This window comes from Calcarisporiella thermophila, assembly GCF_041956535.1.
Source record: "Calcarisporiella thermophila strain CBS 279.70 unplaced genomic scaffold VTP21scaffold_1, whole genome shotgun sequence".
NCBI classification, from domain to species: Eukaryota; Fungi; Calcarisporiellomycota; class Calcarisporiellomycetes; order Calcarisporiellales; family Calcarisporiellaceae; genus Calcarisporiella; species Calcarisporiella thermophila.
Window position 1 is genome coordinate 1,667,724 of NW_027192191.1, and position 25,964 is coordinate 1,693,687.

The following is a 25,964-nucleotide window of genomic DNA, read 5'->3' on the forward strand; positions in this document are numbered from 1 at the left end:
CCTCAGTTTTCTCTCGACGCTCATATTTTAGATTATTTATCATGGCTTCTCGATACCTGTTTTCAATTACAGCAATTTTCCTGCTCCTTACAGCATCAGCTTTGTTTCTAGCTTCAGTTGTGTTATCGGATGAGATATTGAAAAAGCCAAATATTGTTTTTATTCTTACTGATGACCAGGATGCGCGTTTGAATTCGATCGACTTCATGCCGAAGCTTCAATCTCTTCTTGTAAAGCAGGGTATCTCTTTTACCAACCATTATACCACTGTTTCGCTCTGTTGTCCAGCACGAGTATCTATTTTGCGTGGCCAATATGCACATAATCATAACGTTACTGATGTCTCGCCACCATAGTAAGAATATATCTTTGCACCTAAGACAAACTGTTTTTAAAACTGTGTTATGGGTATTTAGCGGGGGATATCCACAATATGCTCAACTAGATCTTGGAAACGACGCGCTTCCAGTCTGGCTTCAGGCATCTGGGTACGATACGTATTTTATCGGCAAATACATGAATACATATGGCGTGAAAACTTACAATAAGCCGACCCCTCAGGGCTGGACCGATTTTGATGGTTTGGTGGATCCCTATACATATGATTTTGAAAACGTTTGGTTCGCCAAAAATGGTAGATGAATGCTGGAAATCAGTTGTTTTGCATTCTATTTAATGCTTTTTTTTTGTTGATCAGGCAATCCACCTCAAAACTTTCCAGGAAAGCACCAAACCGAGGTTATTATAGAAAAGGCAAAAACGATTCTCGAGCATGCTGGAAAAAATACCAAACCATTCTTCTTATACCGTAAGAATTCTATCCACATTGATTGGGAGCATGCCGCTTATCACTATTGTTTTCTAATTAGTATCACCGGTAGCTCCTCACAATTCTTTTATATATTCAAACGGGAGCATCAAGGTGGGTGCTCCAGTTCCTTTGCCCAGACATAAGCAACTGTTTGAAGGAGTCAAAGTACCAAGAACCGGAAATTTCAACCCATCAGGCGAAAATGAGAAACCTTCTTGGCTTCGAAATCTACCTCCACTTACAGAATCCCAAATAAACGAAGTTGATAGTCTCTATCGCGCAAGGCTACAATCCTTACAGGGAATCGATGACCTTGTCGAGACCGTGTATAACTCGCTTAAAGAACAAAATCAACTGGATAACACGTATATATTCTACTCGTCTGATAATGGTTTTCATCTTGGTCAGCACCGCATCTTTTCTGGAAAAACGTTGCCATACGAGGAGGACATCAATGTTCCACTTATTGTTCGCGGACCTGGAGTTAAACCAAATCAAATAAATAATAGGATCGGATCCCACCATGACCTCGCACCAACCTTCGTAACTATTGCTGGAGGAAAGTACCCTGAATTCGTAGACGGTGGTGTTATTTCAGAGGTTCTATCAGATAGCGATAGGAACAGGGTCTCGGAAAATCAAATAACTAGCAGTGTCTTTGCTGCGGAGTTTTGGGGTGAAGGGTTAATTGAGTATGTAGGAGAGAATTTGAAAGGATCAAGTAATAACACTTATCGTGCCCTTCGAATTCATGAAGAGGATGCAGACTATTTATATACAGTATGGTGCACACAAGAGCGAGAACTTTATGATCTCAAGGTATCCATTGAAGAGAAGAGGGATAGTTTGATATTTATCTATGCCTACTAACGACGTTCGCTTTCTAATTTGTATTTGTAGAAAGATCCCGATCAACTTCATAATCTCTATCGTACTGCCGATAGGCGCTTGCTTTTGCGCTTGGATGCCTTATTATTTGTGCTAAAACGATGCAAAGGAGATCAATGTCGTAATCCTTGGAGGACATTACATCCTTCAGGCGAGGTTGGACTTCTCAATCAGGCCCTGCAAGAAAGCTTCGACCAATATTATGAAGAGCTTCCTAAAGTTAGTTTTACCCAGTGTCCTCCTGGTCAATTCCTCAACGTTGAGGGAGGACCATATGATTTTAACAAACATCATGCATGAAATACTTTAGAGAATTGTATAATAAACATTCAGCTTAGTCTAACTAAAGAGGAATACCGAAGAGCATGTAATCTAGACACATATAATATGATGGCAATTCAAATGGGAGGGATTCATGCTATTTGTATACAAAATCTGGCTATATCGCAACTGTTAGGTATGAGTACTTGGGTTGTTCAATTGGGCGATTTTAGTGCCTTTTCTTTCAATTCTTTTGCAAGCTCAGCTCTTCGAAGATTGGCTGCGTCAATCGCTTCAGCGATTATACCGGGAAGACCGAATCGTTCCATTGTTTCGAGGCCGGCCTGAGTTGTTCCGTTGGGTGAGGTAACATTTCGGCGTAAAGTACCAAGAGGATCTGTAGTTTTCAATACCATTTCAGCAGCTCCTATTTGCCGTCAAGGGAATACACATTAGTAAAACTTTGACTTGAACATAATGAAGCTGCATATAATAACCTAAACATGTTTGTGCACAAAGCTCACGTGCAGTGTTCTGTGGGAGGCCCATTTCTACGGCTTTACGTATCATCGAATCCATGAACAAGAAGAAATAAGCCGGGCCAGATCCGCTCAATCCTCCTATTGTATCAATTTGATCTTCATTTTCTACCCAACACACAATTGGCGACACATTCTTTAAAATCTTTTCCGTTAAAATTTTCTGCTTCTCAGTAACATGTTGAGTTGCAAATAGCCCTGTTACTCCCTCTCCCACGAAGGTTGGGGTGTTGGGCATGCATCTTATCACGGGAATGTCACAACCAAACCATTGAGTAATGGACGAAGTGCTGATTCCCGCAGCAACAGAGAGGACCAACATATTTTTCGAGACTATGGGTTTAATTTCGGCGACCACTGATGCTAATATTTGCGGCTTGACACAGAGGATCACGATATCGGCTGGTGCGCAATTGAAGGCTTTGCCAGTAATGGCAGCGCGATTGTCAGAAGTTAAAAGAAGTCCTGGGAATTTCAATTGAAGATTATTCAGTCTCTCTTGCCTCGGGGCCGTAACTATAATGTGATCAGCAGGGTAGTCTTGCCTAACGAGACCACCGAAGATTGCCTCTGCCATGTTTCCACCTCCGATAAATACCAGTCGATGAGCAGTTTGGCAAGGGTATGCTGTATCTGTAGTCATTTTGTACTGTTATATTGTAGAAGCAAATTAATAGATCAATTCCCTCTTTATTAGGTTGCTTAGGGTATTTATATATCTTTTAGCTGCAATTTTGCATAGTTTGGTTAGTATATCTAGCCAATCTAAAGCTTTGAGAAGGGTACAAGCTCTATACAATGTCAGCTGCTAGGGTAGTTTCGGCCACTATGCCAAACCAAATGAATTAGTTCATGTTCTTTGCTTTTGCTGGGCTTCTTCATTTCTTGATTCCAATAGCAAGGACATTCAATTTCTAAACCCCTTATGGCGTACCAATTTTATGACTAATGATTAGTCTTCCACTTCAGGAAATTGTCTTCCAAGCCAAAATAAAAAATGCGCTCTTTCTCAACTTCTGCAAAATCATGGCTAACGATTTAATTTAGTGATCGTGAGGAGATAATAACTGATAATTATATATGATACATTTGGTCACTGACAACTTTTCTAAGATGTTCTATGACTAAAAGCATTATAACATTACTCTGCAAGAAATGTATGTCATGAAAAAAGCTCTCACCCTTAATTAATGGTTCCACGAAATTGAGCGCTTAGAGCTAAGAGGAATAGCATATAGAAACAGATGAGCCATACTAAATGACTGTAGGATTTAAGCTCTCCGTGGTTGTAAGGCATTATATCATGCAGATTATACCAAAACTTAACTCTATTAATATCTGTATCAATACTGCTCATCGCTAGGAAGTGAACATTGAATTTTGCAAACATATCCTTTATATTGGCATGTCTATATTCAAAATCACTTTAAATTGACATATTTTATAATAAATGTTATCATAGAAGAAATTATATTTTAACCTTCAGAAATTCAAAAAAATCTGTATTTTAAATGATTACATCTTGGTATATAGATTGCTAAATCTACTTCGAAATTTTTTCAGTTCTCGATAGAATATAATATATCAAATTTATTAATAGGATATTCTAAGCCATTACTACTCTGTTCGTTAAGATACAATACAAGTACAATTATTAGCTTTATATCATTTTAGAATACCCGGCAACTCAATCTTTCTTAGCCTTGTTCGAAGGTTGCTCACATTCCTGTGGTAATTTGAAGCTCTCCTCGCGAGTTCCAGGACCCGAAACTGGATTGTTGGTGACACGAGCCCCAACGCCCAACCCACGTTTAGCGAAGCCACGCCAGATATCACATGCGAACTTGCCACCAGTGAGCACTTTTTCTGCCTGCAAAATTGCGTCACGAGCTTGCGTGAATGTAGGCTGACATGGCTGCAATTTCAAACCATCGAGCACGATTTGGAGCGACAGAGTGTTGCCTTTGGAGGTAATGTAAGTGCGCAGTGCATTGGGGTCAGTCGTCTTTGGCGGGAACCATTTAGGGTTGTAACCATGTTTATCCACGATATTCCAATATACTTCATAAAGCATGTTGGCCCAGACAGCTCCCTTAGGATGAACCCCCGAGTAGGACGAATTGTTGTTCATGATACCATAGGTTTCAGGGTTGGTCTTCAAGCTAGTGGAGTAAGGATATCTGCGAATACCTTTACCGTTGGCATAGTCACCCATGCTGAATTCAGATTCTCGGGTGTGACTCGAGTTGGTACGAAGAATTGTGGCAAAAAAGTCACCCCATCCTTCTCCCATGCCACCCGCCTCACCATAAGGAAGGCAGCCCGAGTTTCCAGGTCCACCAGTAAGGCGATTGCTGATACCGTGTGCATACTCGTGGATAATAATACCAGCCTCAAGATCACCATCGCGGTAAGGATCAGACTTATTCCACACATACATGCGCATTTTACCGCGACGACCATCGGGTGGAGTTGCAAAGTTGGCGTTGTTATATCCAGCTCCATCTTGTGCCTGCGCAATCACTGCGTCACCACCAATACCCCCTCGGTTTCCATTATCTTCTTGGAAATTACCAGCAGCCTCATCGAAGCCGTAGCGATAGAAGAGATCATGGATAATGTTGTTCCAATAAAACAAATTGGTAATTGAAGCGTTAACATAGGTCTCTGGCCCCTTTGTAAGATCCAACGGGAAGTCGAATTCAAGGTTTTTACCACCTTCAGCGCGCTGTTTTTTCTTCCAATCCGCATTAAGTTCACCGTTGAGGTTCTCGTAAGCATAAACATTATTGCCGATTGTATCGGTGAAGCTCTTATCTCCTTGAATGTGCCAACCTTTTGGTGAAGCTACTTGATCATGAGGATCTTTAACTTTCTGTCTGGGTCCTTCGGAAGGGTCATTTTGGCCAAACGGAAACACGTTGTAGGATGCATCCGCAACCCAGTCAATAAGCGAAAGTACTTTCCCGTTATTAACTTGGACATGGGATTGGAGCCAGTTATTTTCCATCTCAACCTCGATCTCCCAGACGGGTTGCAGCTGTCGCCCACCATCAGTCTGAATCAGGACTTGACGCACGGGAACCTTGCTACCGGGAACGGCAAAAGGCACGTTGGTGAGCACGGTGGTCGGCTCGCCATCGAGTGAGTTTTCAACCTCAACCTTAATTTTATCTGCTCCTGAAATATCAGCTTTGATATGCTTTGCGAGAGATTTCAATGCCTCGATCGGGTCAATGGTTTTGCCTGTTGCGTCGCCAGCGAGTTTTGGCTTAGGATCATTGGCCTCATTAGCCTCTTTAGCCTGCCTCCTAACATTTCGTGACTTCCGGCCGCGATAGAATGAATTGCCATACGAGATGACCCGACCCTTTGAGTCAACGTTGATATTAAAGTTGCCGTTGACCACCTCCACCCCATCTACCACTTGGCGCAAATAGACGTGGGTGATCCCGTTCACTTGGGATTTGTAGACATTCTTTACCACGAATTCCGAGTTAGTCAGCTGTTTTTGAGCAAATTGTCTGGCTACTTCCAATGCGTCCCGCTGTTTAAAACCGCGCAGATCTGCCTGCACTTCTGACGATTGATCGACATTGAAGACTTGGATGTTAGTTAAATCAGGACCGAAAACTTCTATTTGCTTGCGAGCACTGGAGCCTGAAGGCTTCGCGGCCACCAGAGATGCCATAGATACCAATAATATCGCACTAAGGGAGATGATCTTCATTGTTGTAGGAGTGTCGAGTTAAAGAAAAGGGAGTGCGAGGAAGAAGGAGTGGTATTGGATTAGATTGAGAGAAAGGTTATTGAAGATAGCTACGTTTCGAGGTGGCCTCTATTTATACGTCTTTGCCACGCTTTAACAAATCTCGGAGATCTCTTAATTGATTTACGCAATATCATAATCTTTAAGGGAGTATACTTTCTGAACTCCTGATGATCTGCAAAGTTACTAGGTCAGCTTAGAGCCTCGGGAGAAATAGGGCTTGATTATTGTTAAGGATATGGTCTTCTTGTGATTCGAAAGAAATGACCATATTAGATAATATGGTCGTACTACCGAAAACATCCTTAAATCGGGCTTTAAAAATGGAAGTATAGTGCTTACATAAATTTCAACTTTTCGCTATTTAAGTTGTATAGCGTCAATCAAGGCAATTTTGTCATGGTAGCGGTCTGTGTCCGTTTATTATTCAGAAATTGCTCCATCTTTTGGAGAATTGGCGCCAGTTTATGTGAAACTACGACACGCCTTTCTGTACACCGAAAGTTGTAACTAGTCATAGCACAAAATATTCTCATTTGGAGTACAAAAGTGAACTTACGTTAGCCACATACATCACTTGATCTCTACCAAGTGCAAAAGTGGGTTGAATAGAGTAGAGTGATTAGTTAGGATTTATTCCTGTTGATAATATTAATAGGTGGCTAATTCAGTTTGGGTGGCAGTAGAGAGATGCTTGCGTGTACAGCATCTCTTCTTTATGAATTAATGGATTATACATTAATAAGCCTGACAGTCTAAAGCATAAACTTTGTTGAATTATCTAGGAGGATATGTTCTATCATAATGACGATTTATTGAGAAAATCTGAATCTCACCATTTCTCTTCTGATTTCCATCACTATTACATTTTTTTAATAATTGAAGATAGTACAATATGTCGTTATCTGTGCTCCAAAAAAAAAAAATCTCTAAAAAACACAAAAATATAAAAAAAGTTTACGATTAACTCATAAGTAATCACAATTCAATATACCTCATATTGGTTAGAGTTACACTTATCACATGTATTTCACTTTATGCTATAAGCAAGAAAATCCTCCGACTAAAGCAAAGTTTATGCTTAGTTGAGGTCGAAAAGTTAAACACTTATTATCTTCAGAAACAATTAGGTAAATAGAAACACGCGTTCTATAACGAAAGAAGTATCCACGATCTCCATTAAATAAGAATATACCACAAATATATTCAACATTGCTAACGTACCTAACAATTAGTGCTTCGTTCCATTTGCCAACGAGAGAATTAAAAAAAAATCTAATCTACATATTAGTATAATTGAAAAGTTAGATTTAAAATTAAAGTGATTAATACTGGACTGTAGAGAATCCTATCTTGAATCGAAATAAAAAGCATGTTTTCAGTTCAACTCGAACCCATCATGCGATCTAAAGTAAAAGCTACCCTTATTATGCAATGGATCAATTCAACAAAGCCACATAGCAATAAAGGGTAGTAAATCTAATTAAAAAAACTAGTTTATCATCCTAAAAAGAGTATCATAGCTAATTTACTCTTATCAGCGATGAATAGTTCTATCTTGGATGAAAATGCGTTCAATTATTTATCTTTTTTTTGGGTTTGGGATATCCGAAATTGCTAATGGGTATGAGATAGTAATATATTTATTATTTATACATTGGTTGCTTAGAAATCTACTTATAAAATCCGTGGTAATAAATTAATATCTGAAGGTTAGTAAGTAAGGTTTTTAGATAAAGAGTGGCAATATTTTAATCTAATACTCTCTGATCCTAGTAAATCGTACAGTATCTTTGCTTTGCATCCAATTTAGAAGTAATATTAATAATTTATTGAATTAGACTACATAATTTAAATTTAAATATATTAGTAACATAATATATATTTTCTTAGTGCACACCCTTAACTGTATAAATAAATTTTAGATATCCCGCCTACTAGCAATCGCTCATATGTCATATGATTTAAATATTATTGTTAGACTAAGCAAAGTATGTCAAGCATATTTATATTTATATTATTATATATTATTATATTACTCTATTCTTCTCCATCTTTGCTCTCTATATATTTAGACCACTTTAAATATATTTTAATGATATAAGCTATCGTAGATTCTCTGTAAATTGGTTATCTAAAGATTAAATATACTATATAAAGTAATAAATTACAACAATGCATCTTGGGAAATCTACTCGAAAAACTATTTTCCAATGCTGATTAATTGCGACTTAATCATCAATTATCCTTAGGCATTTTCAATCGGATAAATCCGACTGCAATCATACTCTTATTGCTCTAAAGTTCTCTTCAGAAATTATCACATTGGCTCCTTACTGATCACTCGGAACGCTCTGTTGATTTTGAGCTTCTTGCAACTTCATAAGAAGCTCTTGCATCAGAGTTGTCTCAAGCGGGACATCGGCCCGACCACTGAGCTGGCCAGTGCATCCTGTTTTCACGCCATTAAATCCGAAATGCTAAAAATAGTCCAATATGTAAAAAATGATATTTTTCTGTTTTGAGATCCTTATCATAACTTACATCTACACTCTCCAAATTGAAATTAAACTGAAAAGCAGCTTTCGCTAGTTCAAACAGCTCGGTTCCGAGCTTACTAAGAGCACTTTGATCGGCCTCGCATTCCGGATCAGTTCCAGAAATACAATGAATAAACTTGCCGTTAGTATGTGCATGAATTACGAAGTTACGGCTTTTATAATTGGGAAAATCCTCGAGTAGGAACGAATCTTTTAGAAGTTCGGGTTTAAATGGCACAAAGGGTATAGGATCATGGCGATTTGTAAGTCGTTTTTGTAGAATGGGCAGGTTATTCATGAACTGAGTGAAAATTTCTCCTCCTACCCTCGGCTGGCCCAGAGTGATAAGAGCCACTTTGGAATCATCAAAATGCTGGCTAACCTCCTGACCATGGTTTATCAATTCTGCTGCTAATATTCAAAAAATAAAGGCGTTAAGAAAGAAAATTTGATATTGTTAGAAAAAACCGACTTACTGATGAGAGTTGCAATAGCTCCGCCAAGAGAGTGTCCAATTACCTCCACTTCATACTCTATAAATATCTCACCCATATCGGCTATTTCACTTTGTAGCTTTGGAAATAGATATGCTTTGGTTTTCATGGCCGTCACATAAAATCCTAAACGAAGGAGGTAATTGTGGATATAAATTTAAACATTAATGAAATTGCTTTCTCGATCGATAGCTTGGCTTTCGCATATACCTTTGTGTACCTCTGCACCCGCTATATCTGGGTGGATGATTTCTGTTTTTAATAAATCCGTTTTGACATTGTCTACCGATGAGGTTCCCTTGAAGACAATGATTAAAGTCTTGCGTTTGTCATCTCTCCCGAAGAAGCCCCCAATATCACCCGTTTGGGAACGGTCAAATCTATATTCCAATTTGGATAAGTGAAGATGGAAACCCATTTTACCTCAGTGAACCATCTACTTACTTATCTATCACTTTGACCTCTTCAAAATTCGTACAGAGATTGGTATTAGAACAATCTATCGACTCTTTAAAAAGCTTTCCTGGTTGAAAATTAGAACACGCTGCGATAGAGGCTAGCCTGGCGTAGGAAGTGGCTGCATCTAGTTGCTGCTGGTTAAGTTCCGAGTTTTGTGTATTAGAAATGCTGCGAAGTGCCTGTGAGAGTAGGTTTTGCGCATTTACTAAGGTAACGAGCGCAAATAGAGCAAAAAGAGTAAACATTTTGAGAATGCAATTATGTAGTTGTAGAAGGAAGGGTAATTGAGAACAGTATTTATAAAAATCAGCTTCCATTGATAATGACTATCTATACCCTCATTTCATTATCATGCTATACATAATGAAGCTGACGTATTGAATAATAAACTTATTTGAACCGTAGAGTGCATCTTTTATGTGCCACACAATTATTGAAGCTTTTACTGCGGTGGCTAAGACATGTCCTATTAAATCCCCGAAAATTCATTTGAATCCTCTCGGATAGATACTAAGGTTTATTCGATATATAGAAAGATGATGATAGAGACACCGGGGTATTCGAAGGAGAATTGAATATAAGTTAGATTATTTCACCGTTCATCATCAGTGGAGCCTTCATATCCACTCTGCCCCATACCCCATATCACGTTGGCCATTTACTATAACTCGACTTTACCCTTTATAGTTTTATATAATCGACATTTTATTAAGGGCTCTTAGTCGTAATATAATATAATGACTGGGAATTTAAAAAGGTGCAGTGTTTGAGTAATGAAGCGGTATTGAACACTAAAAATCAGAAGTTGGATAGACCATTTCTCCATTGTAATACTGCTAATGGAGGATTTATTTATTTATAAATATTTATTAGAGCTAGTTAAATTTGTGTATAAGATGGCTATATTTCTAAAGTAAAGCGGCAGCCGTGATATTTTTCCAGAAGAATCAATGCAGGGAGGAAATCACCAGTTCAATTGACAACTACATAGTGTAGAGTCCTGTGGATAAATTCATTAAATTAAAATGTAAAATACAAGAGCTTTGAATATCTATAAATAAGATATTAGCTTAAATAAGTGTCTCTAGAATTAAAACTGAATGCTTTGATTCTATACAAGCATTCCAAGATTTTGGTATACGTGGTATTAAGACAGTATTTTAAATTAATCGCCAAGGAAATATCTTTCGATTATATCTTTGGAGTGTTGACTTTGGGGTCTTTCTGGTCCTTCTCGGCAATCTCTCCCAACTGCATAAGAAGTTCTTCAAGCAGAGTTGTATCGCCAATCGATCTTGTGGACTTGTTGTTATCTGTTGGGCAACCAGTAATCACGCCTCCAAACTCGAAATGCTAGAAGTCAGAGTTTTCAATAAGTATATGAATCTTCTTAACTTATTCACCATTACATTCACTTACATCTAAATCGTCCAAATTAACCTTTGATTTGAAAAACGACTTTGCCAGATCCAACAATTCGGATCCTATTTTTCTGAAAGCTCCTTTGTCCGACTCGCAGGCACTATCGTTTGCGGATATACAGTGAATCACTTTTCCGTTATTATGTGCATGAATTTCAAAATCACGGCTTTCATAGTTGGGGATGGATTCGAGTAAAATAGAATTTCTGGCAAACACTGGTTTAAATGGCAAGAATGGTACGGGATCGTCACGGTTCGTAACTCGTTTTTGAAGGAATGGTTGTTGGTTTATAAATTGAACAAATTTTCGATCGCCCACTCTTGGCTCGCCCAACGTAACGAGAACAATCTTCCTCTTATTGAAATTGGGGATAGACTTAGGCCCATGGTTCACTAATTCCGCAGCTTAAATCAATACACAATTAGATCGGAGGTAACACTTATGAAATATGCGAAGGATAGTTTACTGAATAGAGTTGCAACTGCGCCACCGAGTGAGTGCCCAATAACTTCGATCTCATACTCTCGAAACATTGCACCCATTTTGCTTGCCTCATGCTTGATCTTTGGAAGTAGATAATTTTTCGCTTTGATGGCCGCATTATAAAATCCTATTCAGAGGGATTAGGGGATAGATTTTGAGTTGGTTGATTTCAAGGGTCCAATTTTTCCGTGTTTACCTCGATGCACCTCCGCACCCGCGATATCCGGGTGCTTTACTTCGTTAGCAGTTAGGTCAGTCATTATATTCTTGAACGAGGAAGTTCCTTGGAAAGAAACGATCAAAGTCCTGCGTTTGTCATCCCTGGCAAGATAACCTCCAATATCTCCGGTTTGAGCGCGATCAAACCTAAATTCCAAATATAAGCATTAGGAAGGTTCAGGGGGTATACCTTACTAGGCACCAGAGTGAATATCTTACTTGTCCAGTACTTTAACATTTTCAAAATCGGTACAAAGAGTGGTTAGGGAGCATTCTCGCGCCTGCTTGAACACCTGCCCTGTCTGCATCCGGGAGCATGCTGCGATGGAAGCTAGTCGAATATAGGACCGTACAGCATTGATTTGCTTTTGATTTAGCTCCGTGTTTCGATGATTAGGAATGGTACGAAGGATCCTGGAGAGTGGATTTTGTGCATGTACCAGGGCAAAAAGCGCAAGCAGGACTATAAAGATGCGCATAATAAGGTATAATACAAGGGAATTAAAAGGAATGACAAATGTGTGTGGCTCTTTAAGGGCTTCGGCATGAATTTATATGATTTTAACGTGATACGGATGCTTGGATTTCTCCTGATAATTTGTATTCTATAAATGGCACCGCTGATCTTTTGAATGATTTTTCTCGCAGGCTTATCCACTTTTCACGAACAGTAGAAGCCTGCTTTTAGTGCCACATGGATCAAACGCCCATCACATGAGTTTGTAGGTGGGAAAAGAGGTCATTAGCTAGCAGTTTTCCTGCATTGACAGCAGTATCCAATATTGTTTGTATTAATATAAGAATTGCCTTTGTGGATAGCATCCTGCTATGATTACTGATTTGGGTTGACCTTCAATTCGAACGGATCATCCCAATTTGGTCAAGCCACTCGCTTACACTATACAACTTCATTTGATTCGATTGTAATTCCGCAATGATGGAATCTGCCACAAATCCATAAAACGTTGGTCACCAGCAAATGTTGAGTGTTTGATCCCTTTAACTCCGCCGCTTCCAGCCTGACTTAATGACATGGTGTGGCTTCCTCTGCCATGCTTATACAATGCTTATTTTAATAGCCAACCCCAACAGCGGCTCTTTTATTTTGTAACGCTTCTAAGCATATTTTTTCCCTCTTACTACATGTCTAATCATCTGAGGACTCGCCTTAAACGGTCAGCTAATAGCTGAGCTGATAAACTAATTTAATTCGTCCTCTTTCAACATGTACGACGATGATCTTATCTACTGTATCTTGAGCTTTGATTTAAAGCTCATAACTGGCTATTAAGTCCATTTTGATGGGACGGCAGATTTCAGATAACTTATACCTCGATTTTAGTAACGAAAATTTGGCTGCAAAACAAAACTCCTCTAATTCATGAAGAGTGGCAATGGAATTTGGTCACCAGAAGTCAGTTCTCGGTGATGACATCAGATTCTTTCGCGCCATCCCTATGTATCTATAAAGGCCAGTAATATGGAAGACTCGCAATATTGTTTAACTAGCTGTCAATACTTTGTGAACCATGGAAAAAAGGAACCAAATAAAATGTTGGGGAAGAGTACATAAAAAAATTAAACCCAAAAAAAGAAATGGTACTATAAAACAACTAAGCTTAGTTACTCGGATTTTTTTTCTCTCACAGTCCTTTATCCCCAGGTTTTGGCTAGAATCTCGTTAAGTTTACAGTTTCAATGTGGAGAAATCCAAGCAATCGGGCTGTATATAACTAAGTTAGCTGTGCTTTTAATAAAATCAAAGTATATTAGAGGACAGCTAGCCCAAATAGAGTAGCTATCTTTATCATACTGAAAGATTAGCGCCAACTTCGTAGTTATCAATATAACACAGTAGAGATACTGGGAGTGTCAATATATGAAGGCGGCAATGAAGAAAAGATTTTTCTGGTTGAGGGTAGTCTACACTTCCAGATCTATACCCTGCGCAAAAGCCAGTTGGCAATGGCCATGCCGATTCAGACTTAACCTCCACTGACTTTCCACTTGGAAGGGACTTGTAATCTAGTCCTGTGGCTCTCCGCGGGAGCCTGGTAAGATGTTCGGCGCTGTTTTTGTTCTAAAGATTGGGGTCTACAAACAATCAATCATATGATTCTCCAGTAAGGTTCAATACTCTTATCATTACCCATACGTGGCAGCTTTCATGATTAAATTAATTTTCGCACAGTCCAAGAGTTAATGACAGGTCAGCCCAAGAATGGCTGTAATTCAGGTGGTACTCGCCCACTCTTGTGAATGAGTTATGTTCCATCTGGAAACCGGGCCAAAACAGGTTTCACACAACGAATTGCCGAGCAAAATCTAGTTGGTGGTATTAATAATGATTGAAAGGCGCATTGAAACGCGGCTTGTCTTTTTCGTTATATAGAAAGCCAACCTCTCTCCCCGGGATTCAGCCTCATTCATCAATTCATCTCAATGCCTCCTCCCAAGTTGAGCAGGTGCGATTACACGAAGCCTAAACTAACTCGCGTTTTTCAAGCATGTCAAGAATGCCACAGAAAAAAAAAGAAGTGCGATGGGAGCCCCGAAGGGTGTTTACCCTGCAAAATGCTCGGCATCGAGTGCAAGTACGGGTTTAGAAAGAGTCGAATTGGACGCCGCCCTAATCAGCACAAGCTCCAATACGAGCAGGTCATATTTGATATCAGTAATTCGATGAGAATCCACAAGATGTATAGTAGGATGTTGCAGCCTTTAATTTTAAAATTCGATCAAATGTTCCTTGCGCCTCTTGTAAGTTTTCAATTTTTCTTTCTTTGTCATTACCCACGTGAAGAACCAACCCCCACACTTCAATGATAGTGCGAGCCCGTGTCTCCTTCACACCCCATTTCATTATGGCAGAGAAATTGGGCACAGAGCTTACCGAGTACCTGGTCACACGGTCACAGCATTATTACCAACGACATGCTCAGTATTATCATTCATGAGATGAGCTCATTAAACATGGGTGAAAATGTTGCGAAAGTTTTTCCTCGCATTGCTAACATCGAAAAGTGGGGAATCGAGACTCAATCCAAGAAACTCTCTCGCGTAGATCCACTCAAGCTGATCACATTTCAACACGCAAGAAACCTGATCGATATATGGTTCAAGATATATGCTTTTCCCGGTGTCCTTAGCCGCGCCATGATGATTCAAAATTTTATTGAACATCGAATTGATCGCTTCCTATATTCCGTTGTGTTTGGATACGTACTGAGCAAGCAAATCTCGGTCGCTGTGGGGGCAGTGTTCATCGAATTTGCTATGGAATTGCTTGAGCATGAGATGTATGAGGCCTCACTCACAAAATTACAGGGTATTTTTATCTTGAGCGGTTATCTTGCCACCATCGGAGAGCCGAAAAAAAGCATGTCCTTATTGGCAATAGCATGGAAGATGGCAAAAGAACTGGACACTCATGAGAAGACAAATGAGTTACCCAAGAGAATCTCAAATGCTGTTGAGAAAGAGTTGCTCCTGAATCTCATATGGGCCATTCGCATTGTTTACACTTGGTTATATATGCAATGCGGGTCTAAGATTGACAGTGAAATCGTCAAGCTAAAATTGAAGTTGCCCCCTAAGAGCCCAGATGAATCGGCGATATATACATTCGAGCAAAAACACGATTATTCCACCTCTCCCCGCGAGCATTCAGAAATCATCCGCACATTCTTCAACTGCGCCTATCTGACTCTTACTTTTATAGAGTTATGGTTGCAAATTGCCCCGTCTTCGCGGGGACTCTCGTTAGTGGATCCAATGCGGACCAACAGCGAGGATTACGAGATCTCTTCACAAGGGGAGACATTATCAGCAAAATTGGCCAGAAGGATAATGGAACTTCCTGCCAATCTCGATACGGAAAATACAGTAGAGATTCTTATTTGCCTCAACGTACTTATTATTCATTCCAATTTTCAGAAATTGGATGCTAATCCATTGCTCTATCTCGAGGAAAGGAATATTGGAGAGTGTAAAATGTCGGCGGACGCGATCCTAAATACTGCCGATATCATTCTCCATTCTTCCCATAGTCCGACATTGGATCCAATTGTTGCTTTTGGACTGAACTCGTGCGCTTGTGTTTACCTAATATTAACTGAAGTGGATGTCCCAGAATTCCGTGATTCGGCTCTACTTTATTTGCGCAGAGTCTTAACATTGTTAAGCAGCTTGCATACTGTATGTCATGATCAAAATCTTTTGCAAGTAATAGCCGACAAATTAATGCAGGCAGAGCAAGGCCCGATTAGCCTAGCTAACACAGCGAACGTGCAAGGGGAATCAGCCCAGTTGACCTTAATGTCTCTTCAAGTCCCTCAGCTGAGTCTAGCCCCCATTGCCAATGTTAAAATGTGCAAGATGCTGTCCCCCAAACCGACCATGGTCGCAATCATGGATCATGGGTCGAAATTTTCCTCGTCAATCCAGCAACATTAGGTTCCTTATTCTTCAACAACCTCGGCATATTTGTAATACAAACCAACTTATAATGTGAGTTCTCGCTGTCCAACACCTACTTCAATTTGCATAGTTAGTTATAATAACAATCAGCTATGATATCTTCGACATCCTATAGAAGCTATTCTCTCGAACGTCGTGACCAATCGTTTTTCCCCCGATTACTCTAATGGAATTCAACCTTTGCAGATTCATTTTTCTCACTCAAGTTGTCTTGACCCCATCAATAATGAGCGTTTAACTTATCTGAGCGGAGCTATTTATCAATCAAACATGATCGACGCTCTACTTATCCAGTTAACACGGAATATTCGAATCTGTCATCGTCTTGATTGCTAGGCGTGAATATAAAAGGTGGATTTCTACTATATACTGGAGTAGAGTGGATAGAAGATGAGTCAATAAACTTGAGCTTTCATCGAGGATATATTGTATAATTTTTGTACATTTATTTGTGAATTAAATTCAAAGTAATATGTGATTTCGTTTTTTGTATTTTATATAAATATGTACAATCCACTTTCTTAGATATGTTTTGTGTTATCAAGACGTTTTGAGAAAGCGTGGCAGTACACGCGAAAATTGATAGAGGGCGATAACTAAAAGTGATTTAGACTAACAAGAGCTAGGGTAGCAAGAATGAAATGGGACACAGCTCCAAAGCAATCCTTACATTTCCTTTTCCGTCCTCTTGTTCATCCCTTCCGTGTAAGGAGCTAGAACATTATTACTTTTGATTTTTTAAACCTATTTGTTTATCCATATGGCTTTGAATATGGAAGGAGGTCTATTTCCGAATAATGGAGCCTTCTTACTAATTATTTTAGTAGATAAAAACTATTGTTAGATTGCATATATATCAACATTTGGATGAATACTAAGATATATCAAAAATATATTGCAGAAGCCTTTCAATCAGAATATGCTAAGGAGCGGATCTACTCGTAAACATTGGCAACTTCCATGAAATCAACCTACTACAGCTGAATTTATTAAAATGCAGTTTCAATAAATTATATATTTTATTCACCTGAACGTTCTCTCATTTTATCTTAACAAAATATACAGCATAATTCCTTAACAATATGGCCCAAAATTCACTTGATGATCTTGCAAATACAACAAATGAAAAGACCAATATCCAAAACTGACTTGGAGCGAAATACAAAATAAATTATATTTTACGATGTATTGATAGCAAATTAGTAAATAGATCTATGATAAGAGTTAAATAAAATAAATTACATTAAGAAATAGACGGCGCATCATATCCGTGCCATAAAGGTGGAAACAGTTAGATTCTGGTCGATATAAGTGCTTTCGTTAAAATACATCGTTATTTCAAGTGATTGGACACATTTTCAGCCAAGATCCGAGAAAACTTCGAAGTAAAATGAAATGAATCCCAGAAAAGGTGTTGGTCAGGATTGGCACACACCACAGTGCCATTCAAGCAGGGCTTTTCTATTTCGGTAAATCCATGTTTAGCAGGCTTGGAGAATATTTCAGACACTAGTTCGTATGTGTTGTGTAAATTGACCTTCACCGCTTTGTGACAATTCTTCGATTCAAACTCATGTATGTTCGCACTTAAGTTGCCGTTATGCCACAAAGCGATTTGTTCAAATAGCTGACGCTCTTTAGGTTTGTCAAGAAAGTATGGAAGCCTGCCTAAGGGGGGTTGCTCTAAGATTAGAAATCGGTTTGCACCAAAGAGATCTACGAGTGTCTGCATATTTTCGACAATATTGCCGGTTACTATTGACGCACTGATGCTATTATTAAAATAATAGTCGTTGCCACCCCCCCAAATGGTGTAAATTGTGGTGTCAGTTGGAAAGGATGTTGGCCGGTTCTTAAACGTTGAAGCAAATTCCTCAATCTGTTGGTTAATGGAAGGCACAGGGATATCCGAGTTCGCTCCTGAATACCCTTTGGTATCGGCGCTATTTGTTGTGGCTGCACCATATGCATAATCCAGGAGCGAAGCATATACAAACTTTTTAGCCGTCATTTCCTCCACCCAAATCGGACCATTGGAGAAACGTCCTTTGTAGTAGGGGGGCGATGGTGGCCATTGTTTGGAACTCAATTTTGAATAAACATTTCCTGTGTCGGTCCAAGAATCCCCGAAGGCTATGACTTGTCTGATTGAGTGATTGTCCTTATATGCGGCTGCCGCAGCGATGGCAATTATGGCAAACAGGGAGTGGTAATAAAGGGGCTTCATCATGACAATGATCGGGATTATGAATCTAGAAAAAAAGTTGAAGATAAAGATTGTTCTCAGATTGGCCAATGCTGAGGAATGGTGGCGTTAATGTAACGAGTATTGTTATGCAGCACTGAGTTAGCTGCAGAAGAGGGCAAGTACTGAGGATTGTTAATGATAGATTCAGGAGCATTTTCATTTATATTCGTAAAATAGGGCTAATTAACAAGAATCGGAAATAATGTAATCACGGGGTAGGCACAATGAAATTGCTAATGATCTGTGGCAAAACTCGGCCAAATTGCCTGACAGTAAAAACTCATGCAATGCTAGATATCTTTTAGTAGTCAACCATAAATGTAAGCAACCATATCCTCTAGGTTTAGTTTTAACGAGAATGATTAAAATATCATAAGAAAGGACCTTCAAACTACAAACGTGAATAAAGGTTTCACAACGGTTATTTTTTTCATCAATAAATTTTTAGCCGAAATAATGTGTTTTGCCTTCGGATATATTTTTCATTTTTTAGCGATCTCTCCATCAGCAATATTAAATGTCTTTAAACCCAATGTCATGCCGATTCTTATTCTAATACGTTTCAAAAATCCCCTCCCTGCACAAATCAATTGACCCATACAGCATACCGAAATACTTCAAATAGGCAAAATCAGCCACATTTAGATAGATTTTCCACGGTGATTCAAAAGTTTCAAGCAAACTTAATTTGCCACATTGCTTCCTATAAAATGCTCGGAAGAAAAGTCATTTTCTTCACTGCAACGCTCCTTTAGTTCATATTAGATCAAACACGTATTAATAACTATTAACATCTATCTCCCATGAATATTTTAAGTCTTTTGCTGCTATTGTCAATTTTGAGTTGCATTCATGCTCGAATGATTGGATGCTTTTGCAATAACAACAAAATATCAAACTATTTACTGATGGAACTGGCTATTACGGATTGCTGCTTTAGACTGCGTGGAATTCCAACATTAAGTAACTGTTTAATTGACGAGGGTACTATGAGTAGCTTCAATGCCTGTTGCAGCAAGTACAATGGTGCGCAGATCCAATGTATGTAATATTGGATTTCTTTTGGACATTTTAATATGTAATAAAACACTTCTTATCCACTGTATTAATAAAATATCTAGTATATTTATCACGTTAACTAACATTTTATATTATTGTATTGTAAAACAAGCCAAGTACAATTCACTTATTCTTAAGTTTCAGAAAAGATTAACCTCTTTGAAGCATTTTTGTTTCGTTAGTAGTCATCATAAGATGAGGTTTATCTGAACATTTTTCTTATCCCGCGTTTATAACTGCTTAGGAGAGGCTGAATAGAAGAGTCAAAACATACTATTAAAGATTATACTAAAAAAGATGTATATATATGTGGAGCCGGATGTTTTAAGATTAATTTGATAGAAATAGATACCATTTCAAACTACCATTTTCTCTCAATGACGTGAAAGTAATTGATGATTTTCTGAGAGCTCCACAAACAAAAAATAAAATGCAAATCACTATTTATAAGCTACAGGCTCTGAGAATGCGGCTCATGAGCTTTTCAATAGTGTGTATCTCAATTTCTATATGACTCGAAGATCAAGATATATTTCCTTAAACCACTTACAGAAGTGGAAATATGAGGAAATAATTGGGTATATAACCCAGTACTAATGATCATTCTGTCGAAGATGTAAATATGACATGTCCGGGAAGGGCAGTTAAGAGTTTCGTGCATCCTATGTGATAATTAAATATATTAATTTAATTCCTCTGCTATCCGTTTACAACTCAAATACAGGTATTATCGTTTCAGTTGGTTTCGACGAGTATATGGACTTCCTCCTAATCTAAGAGCTGCCAGTTGATAACTTTTTGGCCATAAATAGCTCCTAAACGGACCAGCGATTGGTAACCGGCTCTGGGCATTAAGAATATGTAAAAGCTGAAAAAAAAATTGTAGGGGTATATTTTCGACTTTAAACAATAAGTACCACGGAGTAATTTATTTTCCAGGGTTGTGAAATAATGACGTGTGCCCTTATCTCCAAAAAAGCTCCAACCATTAGAACGCTTCTTTCTAACCTAAATCATCTACCATTTGTACTTTTTGGAAGCATTATAACTATGACTCTTGCAGGGAAGATAGCTATTATAACAGGTAGTTCTCGCGGACTTGGTAAGGCGATTGCACTCCGTTTCGCACGTGAGGGAGCTGCTGGAGTAATTGTCAACTATCTATCCAATGGCAAAGGTGCAGAAAATACAGTTGCTGAGATAAATAAGCTCGGCGGCAAAGGACTAGCAGTTCAAGCGGATGTTGGAAAGATATCGGATTTAAAGCGGCTGGTAGATGAGACGGTCAAGCAGTTTGGTCGAATAGACATTCTTGTTAACAACGCTGGAATTGGGAGGCCCAATGAGCTTAGCAACATTACTGAACAAGAATTTGACCAGCTCTTCCAGACCAACGTCAAAGGCCCAGTATTTCTGACCAAGTATGCTGCACCTCATATTCCAACAGGGGGTAGAGTGATATTTATTAGTTCCGTGTTGACGGTGGTGAATCAACCTGTCTTGGGCTTTCTTCTTTACACAGCCACTAAGGGTGCTATTGAACAGATTACACGCATTCTATCCAAAGATTTGGGACGTAAAGGAATTACTGTTAATGCTGTACGCCCTGGGGCTATACTAACAGATATGAATGCCAGTCTCCCTCAAGAGAGCATTGCCATATTAATAGAAAGCTCGCCATTCAACAGAATGGGTGAACCAGAAGATATTGCTGATGTAGTCTATCTAGTTGCATCAAGCGACTCGAGATGGATATCAGGTCAGATGTTAACATGCGATGGTGCGATTGCCGTGTAAAGCTACAACACTTTGCATTTGTAAAAAAAAAAACATCCTTAGCGGCTCAATGACAGTAAAAATTCGAATGCTTATTAAATCCATGAAAAAGGCGAGAAGTAATAAATCAGCAGAAATGAATATTACATTGAGAACCCTCCCGAAGTAAAACAATGGTGCAGGCATGATTAAGCACATGAACACGAAGCATGAAAAAGAAAGTGGCCATCAAACGAGAGAAGAGATCAAAGCTTGGGCGGGTAAGACCGGCTGGGTTAAGGGGGAGGCCACCTAGATACGCCGCAACCACCCGTGCAATGTTGGCCCGCCGAGGGTGATTGGGCTCAGCCGCGAAAACGGTTCTGTTGCAGCCACGGTCGAGGCCAATCCTCGGACCGGCAATCCATGGGCGGCGAAAAGTTCCGGGAGAGGAGCAGAGCGGAGTGGGAATCCACGCATTAAACTTTTGTTGGCCGAGAGGAGAAGTAGTGGACCTCAACCCAGGATTGGGTGGAGGATACCCGATATGCACATATTGGAAAATGAGCCTATCAGGACCGGGTTTTTGCTAGCGACGGGGAAACCGCCGCCCTCCCTCCCTCGCTTTTTCCCCTCTCCCTAAATCGGCTCTTTTAGATCCATAGGATGTTAATATTCAAGGTTGTTCTGCAAGCCTCATCTTCATCCTGCCATGCTAGAGCATGAGCGGGTACCTATTCTAAGTCTCGGCAGCAATGCTAATGTGCCATGCTGGTGGATTTAGAGAAGGCTAACTAGTCAAGTGCGGAGCCGGAAAATCAAAGCTTACGCCCGTTTCTATTCCCCTAGCAATTACCAGCTGGAATTAGGGATAAATCTGCTGTATTTCTGGGGAATAGGGAAAGATATTTTACCGGCTTTTACACCGTTTATAAGCATACCCCTATCATGAATATTGGATTCTCGTGCAATGCCAAGTTAGGTAAACATTAATGAGCGGTCGATAGTTTATTCCCATTAAACGAATGAATTAATAGGATATAATAATAACTTGGTAGAATGGGCATTATTTCTGGATTTACTCTATTAAATTTTCTGGGGCTAATTTCCTCATCTTTCCAATGACTTCACTCAACCCAATCACGGTTGAGACCCGAACCTTTGCGATTCACATGTCTCTAATCTCCCAATTCATATACTGCACTAAACCAACTATTTCATACCGACATATCGGGCACAGCATCTAGTACCTACTTTGCTGCTGGGTGCGATAGTGGGTCAGACCGCCCATTCTGGGAACTATTCTATGGGATTCACTACCCCTTTTCAGAAGGCCGGTGCAAATAACGGTACAATATATTCTCTTTGTGAAAAACTATTCAGGCCAAAAACAACAATTTGGCTGAGCTTCACGTCAATATACAGTACTGAGAATAGAGTATGCAAAATACAATCTATTAAATCCTATTTGATAGTTAACTAATTCTCAGTACTATTTTTTTTTTAACAAAAAGTCTAATGTTTTATATTTTCTGTGATTAATTTCGCACTTGCGAATGCTTAGTCTTCTTTGGAATGGCTCTGTCTTATTTGCTCTATTCAAACCAAATATCGATCTAAATAGTCGGTGGCTTTTTGGAAATCGGTTTCGAATCGTATATAAAAACTTCTAGGGTATAACCTGAACTACTATTGGATGCAGTGACAGACTGGTGAGTATGTCCACCATGATCACAAAGGTTGCCGCCTCTCGTGTCATTAAGGTACTACCGGTGCATTAGAATCATGGTCATAAATAATCATATTGTTATTATGATAAGAATGATGCACATCAGTTGTCATGTATTCAATTGAAACACTTGTAAATAAAAATGGCCTGTTTTAACACGAGTGAAATAAAAAATTATTATAACACTGAATAATTATATCGGCTTTACAGTCGGATAATTAACTGGTAGTAAAGCATGCCAAGTTTTTAGAAAAGAAGTGAGCACCCGTGTTGTATCTGTTGGAAAAAGTGTTTATTGAAATGGATCCTATTATTACACGGCAGATTGGGATAATAAGTCAGGCTCAGTGTATCAAGATCAAAATAAAGACTTGTCAAGGCAGAGTAATGCCATCATGATACACAGTTTAAAATAAAAGACAGGATTTAAATTTTGAAACTACTTAAGAGAGAGGTATGATATACTAGGGTGAAGCTTGACGTGAATAGAATGTTTCGAATAAATATACTTTTTAGACATAAAAAGGTTCTAAGGTATTTTATTTTACAAATCAATACAAGTGTAAGCGGTTAATTTCTACGGGATATTAAGTAAAGGAATCTCCAGGTAACGAAAACATTAGTTTGACTTGAGTAGAAGCCAATCAAGTTTAGCCAAGCTACTCTTACGTTATGGTAGTGTGCCTGGTTCAAACCGAATATTTGCTTATGTGCTTTAATGGATTCAGAAGTCTCCCTCTTTATGGGTGTATGTTTTAGTTTCTAGTATATATTAGGCAAATTTTCCTTCTCCACTAATGCTTGGAAACCAGTTAAACGTGGAATAGTTTTAGTTGCCAGATTACTTGATACAAACTTCCCACGAAAAAATTCGTTTCAGGAGGTATTTTCGTGCCCTAATCAATTTGCAGTTTCATTTGCCGTAAAGGTCGAAATTTTTATATAAGGGGTCTGATACTTTCGTCCCTCCACCTATTCCCAGGAATATATTCATATATAATTTATTTACTCATTCATATATCTTATTAAATTTAACATCATTGTCAAAATAGATATGAAACCAAACACTTCCATTTTCCGTGGGATTTTCATCCTATGCATTCTCTCCAGTTTCTTTTCGTGGACTCATTTCTTTCAACTAATTTCTTTCGTCAATGCTGACTGTGCTAACCCAACTGTACGCAAGGAAATCCGTCAGTTTACCGATCAAGAACGCATCGAGTTTATTGATGCCGTAAAGCAGTTGAATCAAGGGGTACGACCAAGTCGATATGACTTATTAAGCAGGTTGCATCAGGAGGCCCGAGAGCAAGCGCATAATCAACCACAATTTCTGCCGTGGCATCGAGCGTTCCTTCGCGAATTCGAAAAGGCGTTACAAAGTGTTAACCCGAATGTTGTGTTTCCCTACTGGGTAAGTGATTGTTACTTAAAGAGGGACTTAGGGGCGACGAAATTGATCCCTTTCCAAAAATAGAATTGGAGTGTAGATCATCTTAACCCCGTCTCGAGTCCCGTATTCTCGGGTGATTGGTGCGGTGGCAGTGGTAGCTGCGTTAGCACTGGCCCTTTTGCAAACTGGCAAGTTACCTACAAGGACTACTACTCGGTCGCCCCCCATTGTCTCCAGCGCAATCTTGTCAATCTCAAAGGCAATGTGGTTGACCCGGTGACGATCCAACACATCATCTTCAGTAACAACGGATTCGAAGAATTTCGCCGGGCGATTGAAGGCCATCCCCATGCGGGTATTCACATCGGAGTTGGTGGCGATTTAAACACATTGGCGAGCCCAAATGAGTAAGTAAAGGCTGCTCAAGTAATTGATTCGAGTCTCTTGAGCTAATGCTCTGTTATTTTCTTAGTCCTCTATTTTATATGCATCATGCATTTGTGGATAAAATCTGGGCCGATTGGCAAAAACGTGACCCTCAATTCGTTTATCAATACGGAGGAACCAATAAGGACGGAAGTCAAGCAGCCCTCACCGATTATATTCAGCCATTTGGTGTTTCGGTAGAGTCAGTTATGTCTACTACCAGTGATAGCATGTGCTACGTGTACAGTGATTACCCAGAGGTCACCATGACATCCAAAGGCATCGACGAGGATGGTAGTGAAAGTAAATCTAAGCCACCTACACCATCTTCATCCATTCTTCCAACTCTCAAAAGACTTCCCGACTCGTGGATTGAGATGACGGGAGGAGACGTTGTCAAAGCTCGGGCAGAAGAAAATCGCCTATTTAAATTCATTGAACAGTTCAACAGGAACGTTACATCGAATAAGCCCCTTAATGTTGCCGCCAAAGTTCATTAATTTACTTTTTAATTAATATATCCTTATAACAGTATACTTTAATTTCTAATAAATGCTAAAGATATCTTGGTTTATTGTTGAAACCCCAATGCTCCTCTGAGGTTCCTCGAAATAAATTTGTATGGCTGACTCAATATTCAAAAATGCGTCAAAAATTTTATCAAACAGCTATACAATAAATTATCATTATATAGAAATAGGAACTAGTTTAAAAAAATTCAATAAATAAAGTCGTTTTTGCTTTAGCGCCACTCGAATGTTAAGGCAAATTATTCACAGCCATCTTGTTAAAGATGTTTCACATTATAGAGCACCTTTTCAGGGGGACTGATTGAATTGATGGTTAAGCTTATTGGAATTCAGTGAAAAGATGCCACTGTCGCCCTGGTAGTTGACAAGATACAAAGAACATTAACGAGGTACGATGACAATGGAAACTTGAACAGTATTTTATCTGACATGTATGGTTGCTCGGAGTTGTTTGATTATT

The 25,964-nt window shown here is 39.1% G+C and overlaps 9 protein-coding genes across 9 annotated transcripts; 4 read left to right on the forward strand and 5 right to left on the reverse strand.

The window, feature by feature from the left end:
• Positions 1 to 41: 41 nt before the first annotated feature.
• VTP21DRAFT_719 (uncharacterized protein) lies at positions 42 to 1,999 on the forward strand (the record flags this gene model as incomplete). Its single annotated transcript, XM_069397903.1, has 5 exons — positions 42 to 355; positions 417 to 634; positions 698 to 808; positions 870 to 1,630; positions 1,712 to 1,999. 5 exons carry the CDS (start codon positions 42 to 44, stop codon positions 1,997 to 1,999), a joined length of 1,692 nt encoding a protein of 563 aa, XP_069257098.1.
• A 176-nt stretch (positions 2,000 to 2,175) lies between these two features.
• Positions 2,176 to 3,142, reverse strand: VTP21DRAFT_720 (uncharacterized protein; the record flags this gene model as incomplete). Its single annotated transcript, XM_069397915.1, has 2 exons — positions 2,176 to 2,387; positions 2,458 to 3,142. 2 exons carry the CDS (start codon positions 3,140 to 3,142, stop codon positions 2,176 to 2,178), a joined length of 897 nt encoding a protein of 298 aa, XP_069257099.1.
• Positions 3,143 to 4,186: 1,044 nt separating this feature from the next.
• VTP21DRAFT_721 (uncharacterized protein) lies at positions 4,187 to 6,229 on the reverse strand (the record flags this gene model as incomplete). The annotated part of the gene is made up of 1 exon (XM_069397926.1): positions 4,187 to 6,229. The coding sequence occupies one exon, from the start codon at positions 6,227 to 6,229 to the stop codon at positions 4,187 to 4,189; it is 2,043 nt and encodes a 680-aa protein (XP_069257100.1).
• A 2,372-nt stretch (positions 6,230 to 8,601) lies between these two features.
• Positions 8,602 to 10,006, reverse strand: VTP21DRAFT_722 (uncharacterized protein; the record flags this gene model as incomplete). The annotated part of the gene is made up of 5 exons (XM_069397937.1): positions 8,602 to 8,748; positions 8,813 to 9,219; positions 9,285 to 9,428; positions 9,513 to 9,682; positions 9,747 to 10,006. The coding sequence occupies 5 exons, from the start codon at positions 10,004 to 10,006 to the stop codon at positions 8,602 to 8,604; spliced, it is 1,128 nt and encodes a 375-aa protein (XP_069257101.1).
• Positions 10,007 to 10,952: 946 nt separating this feature from the next.
• VTP21DRAFT_723 (uncharacterized protein) lies at positions 10,953 to 12,364 on the reverse strand (the record flags this gene model as incomplete). Its single annotated transcript, XM_069397948.1, has 5 exons — positions 10,953 to 11,114; positions 11,181 to 11,587; positions 11,650 to 11,793; positions 11,863 to 12,032; positions 12,105 to 12,364. 5 exons carry the CDS (start codon positions 12,362 to 12,364, stop codon positions 10,953 to 10,955), a joined length of 1,143 nt encoding a protein of 380 aa, XP_069257102.1.
• A 2,095-nt stretch (positions 12,365 to 14,459) lies between these two features.
• VTP21DRAFT_724 (uncharacterized protein) lies at positions 14,460 to 16,340 on the forward strand (the record flags this gene model as incomplete). The annotated part of the gene is made up of 2 exons (XM_069397959.1): positions 14,460 to 14,645; positions 14,715 to 16,340. 2 exons carry the CDS (start codon positions 14,460 to 14,462, stop codon positions 16,338 to 16,340), a joined length of 1,812 nt encoding a protein of 603 aa, XP_069257103.1.
• Positions 16,341 to 17,697: 1,357 nt separating this feature from the next.
• Positions 17,698 to 18,594, reverse strand: VTP21DRAFT_725 (uncharacterized protein; the record flags this gene model as incomplete). The annotated part of the gene is made up of 1 exon (XM_069397970.1): positions 17,698 to 18,594. The coding sequence occupies one exon, from the start codon at positions 18,592 to 18,594 to the stop codon at positions 17,698 to 17,700; it is 897 nt and encodes a 298-aa protein (XP_069257104.1).
• Positions 18,595 to 20,721: 2,127 nt separating this feature from the next.
• Positions 20,722 to 21,468, forward strand: VTP21DRAFT_726 (uncharacterized protein; the record flags this gene model as incomplete). Its single annotated transcript, XM_069397981.1, has 1 exon — positions 20,722 to 21,468. The coding sequence occupies one exon, from the start codon at positions 20,722 to 20,724 to the stop codon at positions 21,466 to 21,468; it is 747 nt and encodes a 248-aa protein (XP_069257105.1).
• A 2,741-nt stretch (positions 21,469 to 24,209) lies between these two features.
• Positions 24,210 to 25,474, forward strand: VTP21DRAFT_727 (uncharacterized protein; the record flags this gene model as incomplete). Its single annotated transcript, XM_069397992.1, has 3 exons — positions 24,210 to 24,569; positions 24,633 to 24,955; positions 25,021 to 25,474. The coding sequence occupies 3 exons, from the start codon at positions 24,210 to 24,212 to the stop codon at positions 25,472 to 25,474; spliced, it is 1,137 nt and encodes a 378-aa protein (XP_069257106.1).
• Positions 25,475 to 25,964: the final 490 nt, after the last annotated feature.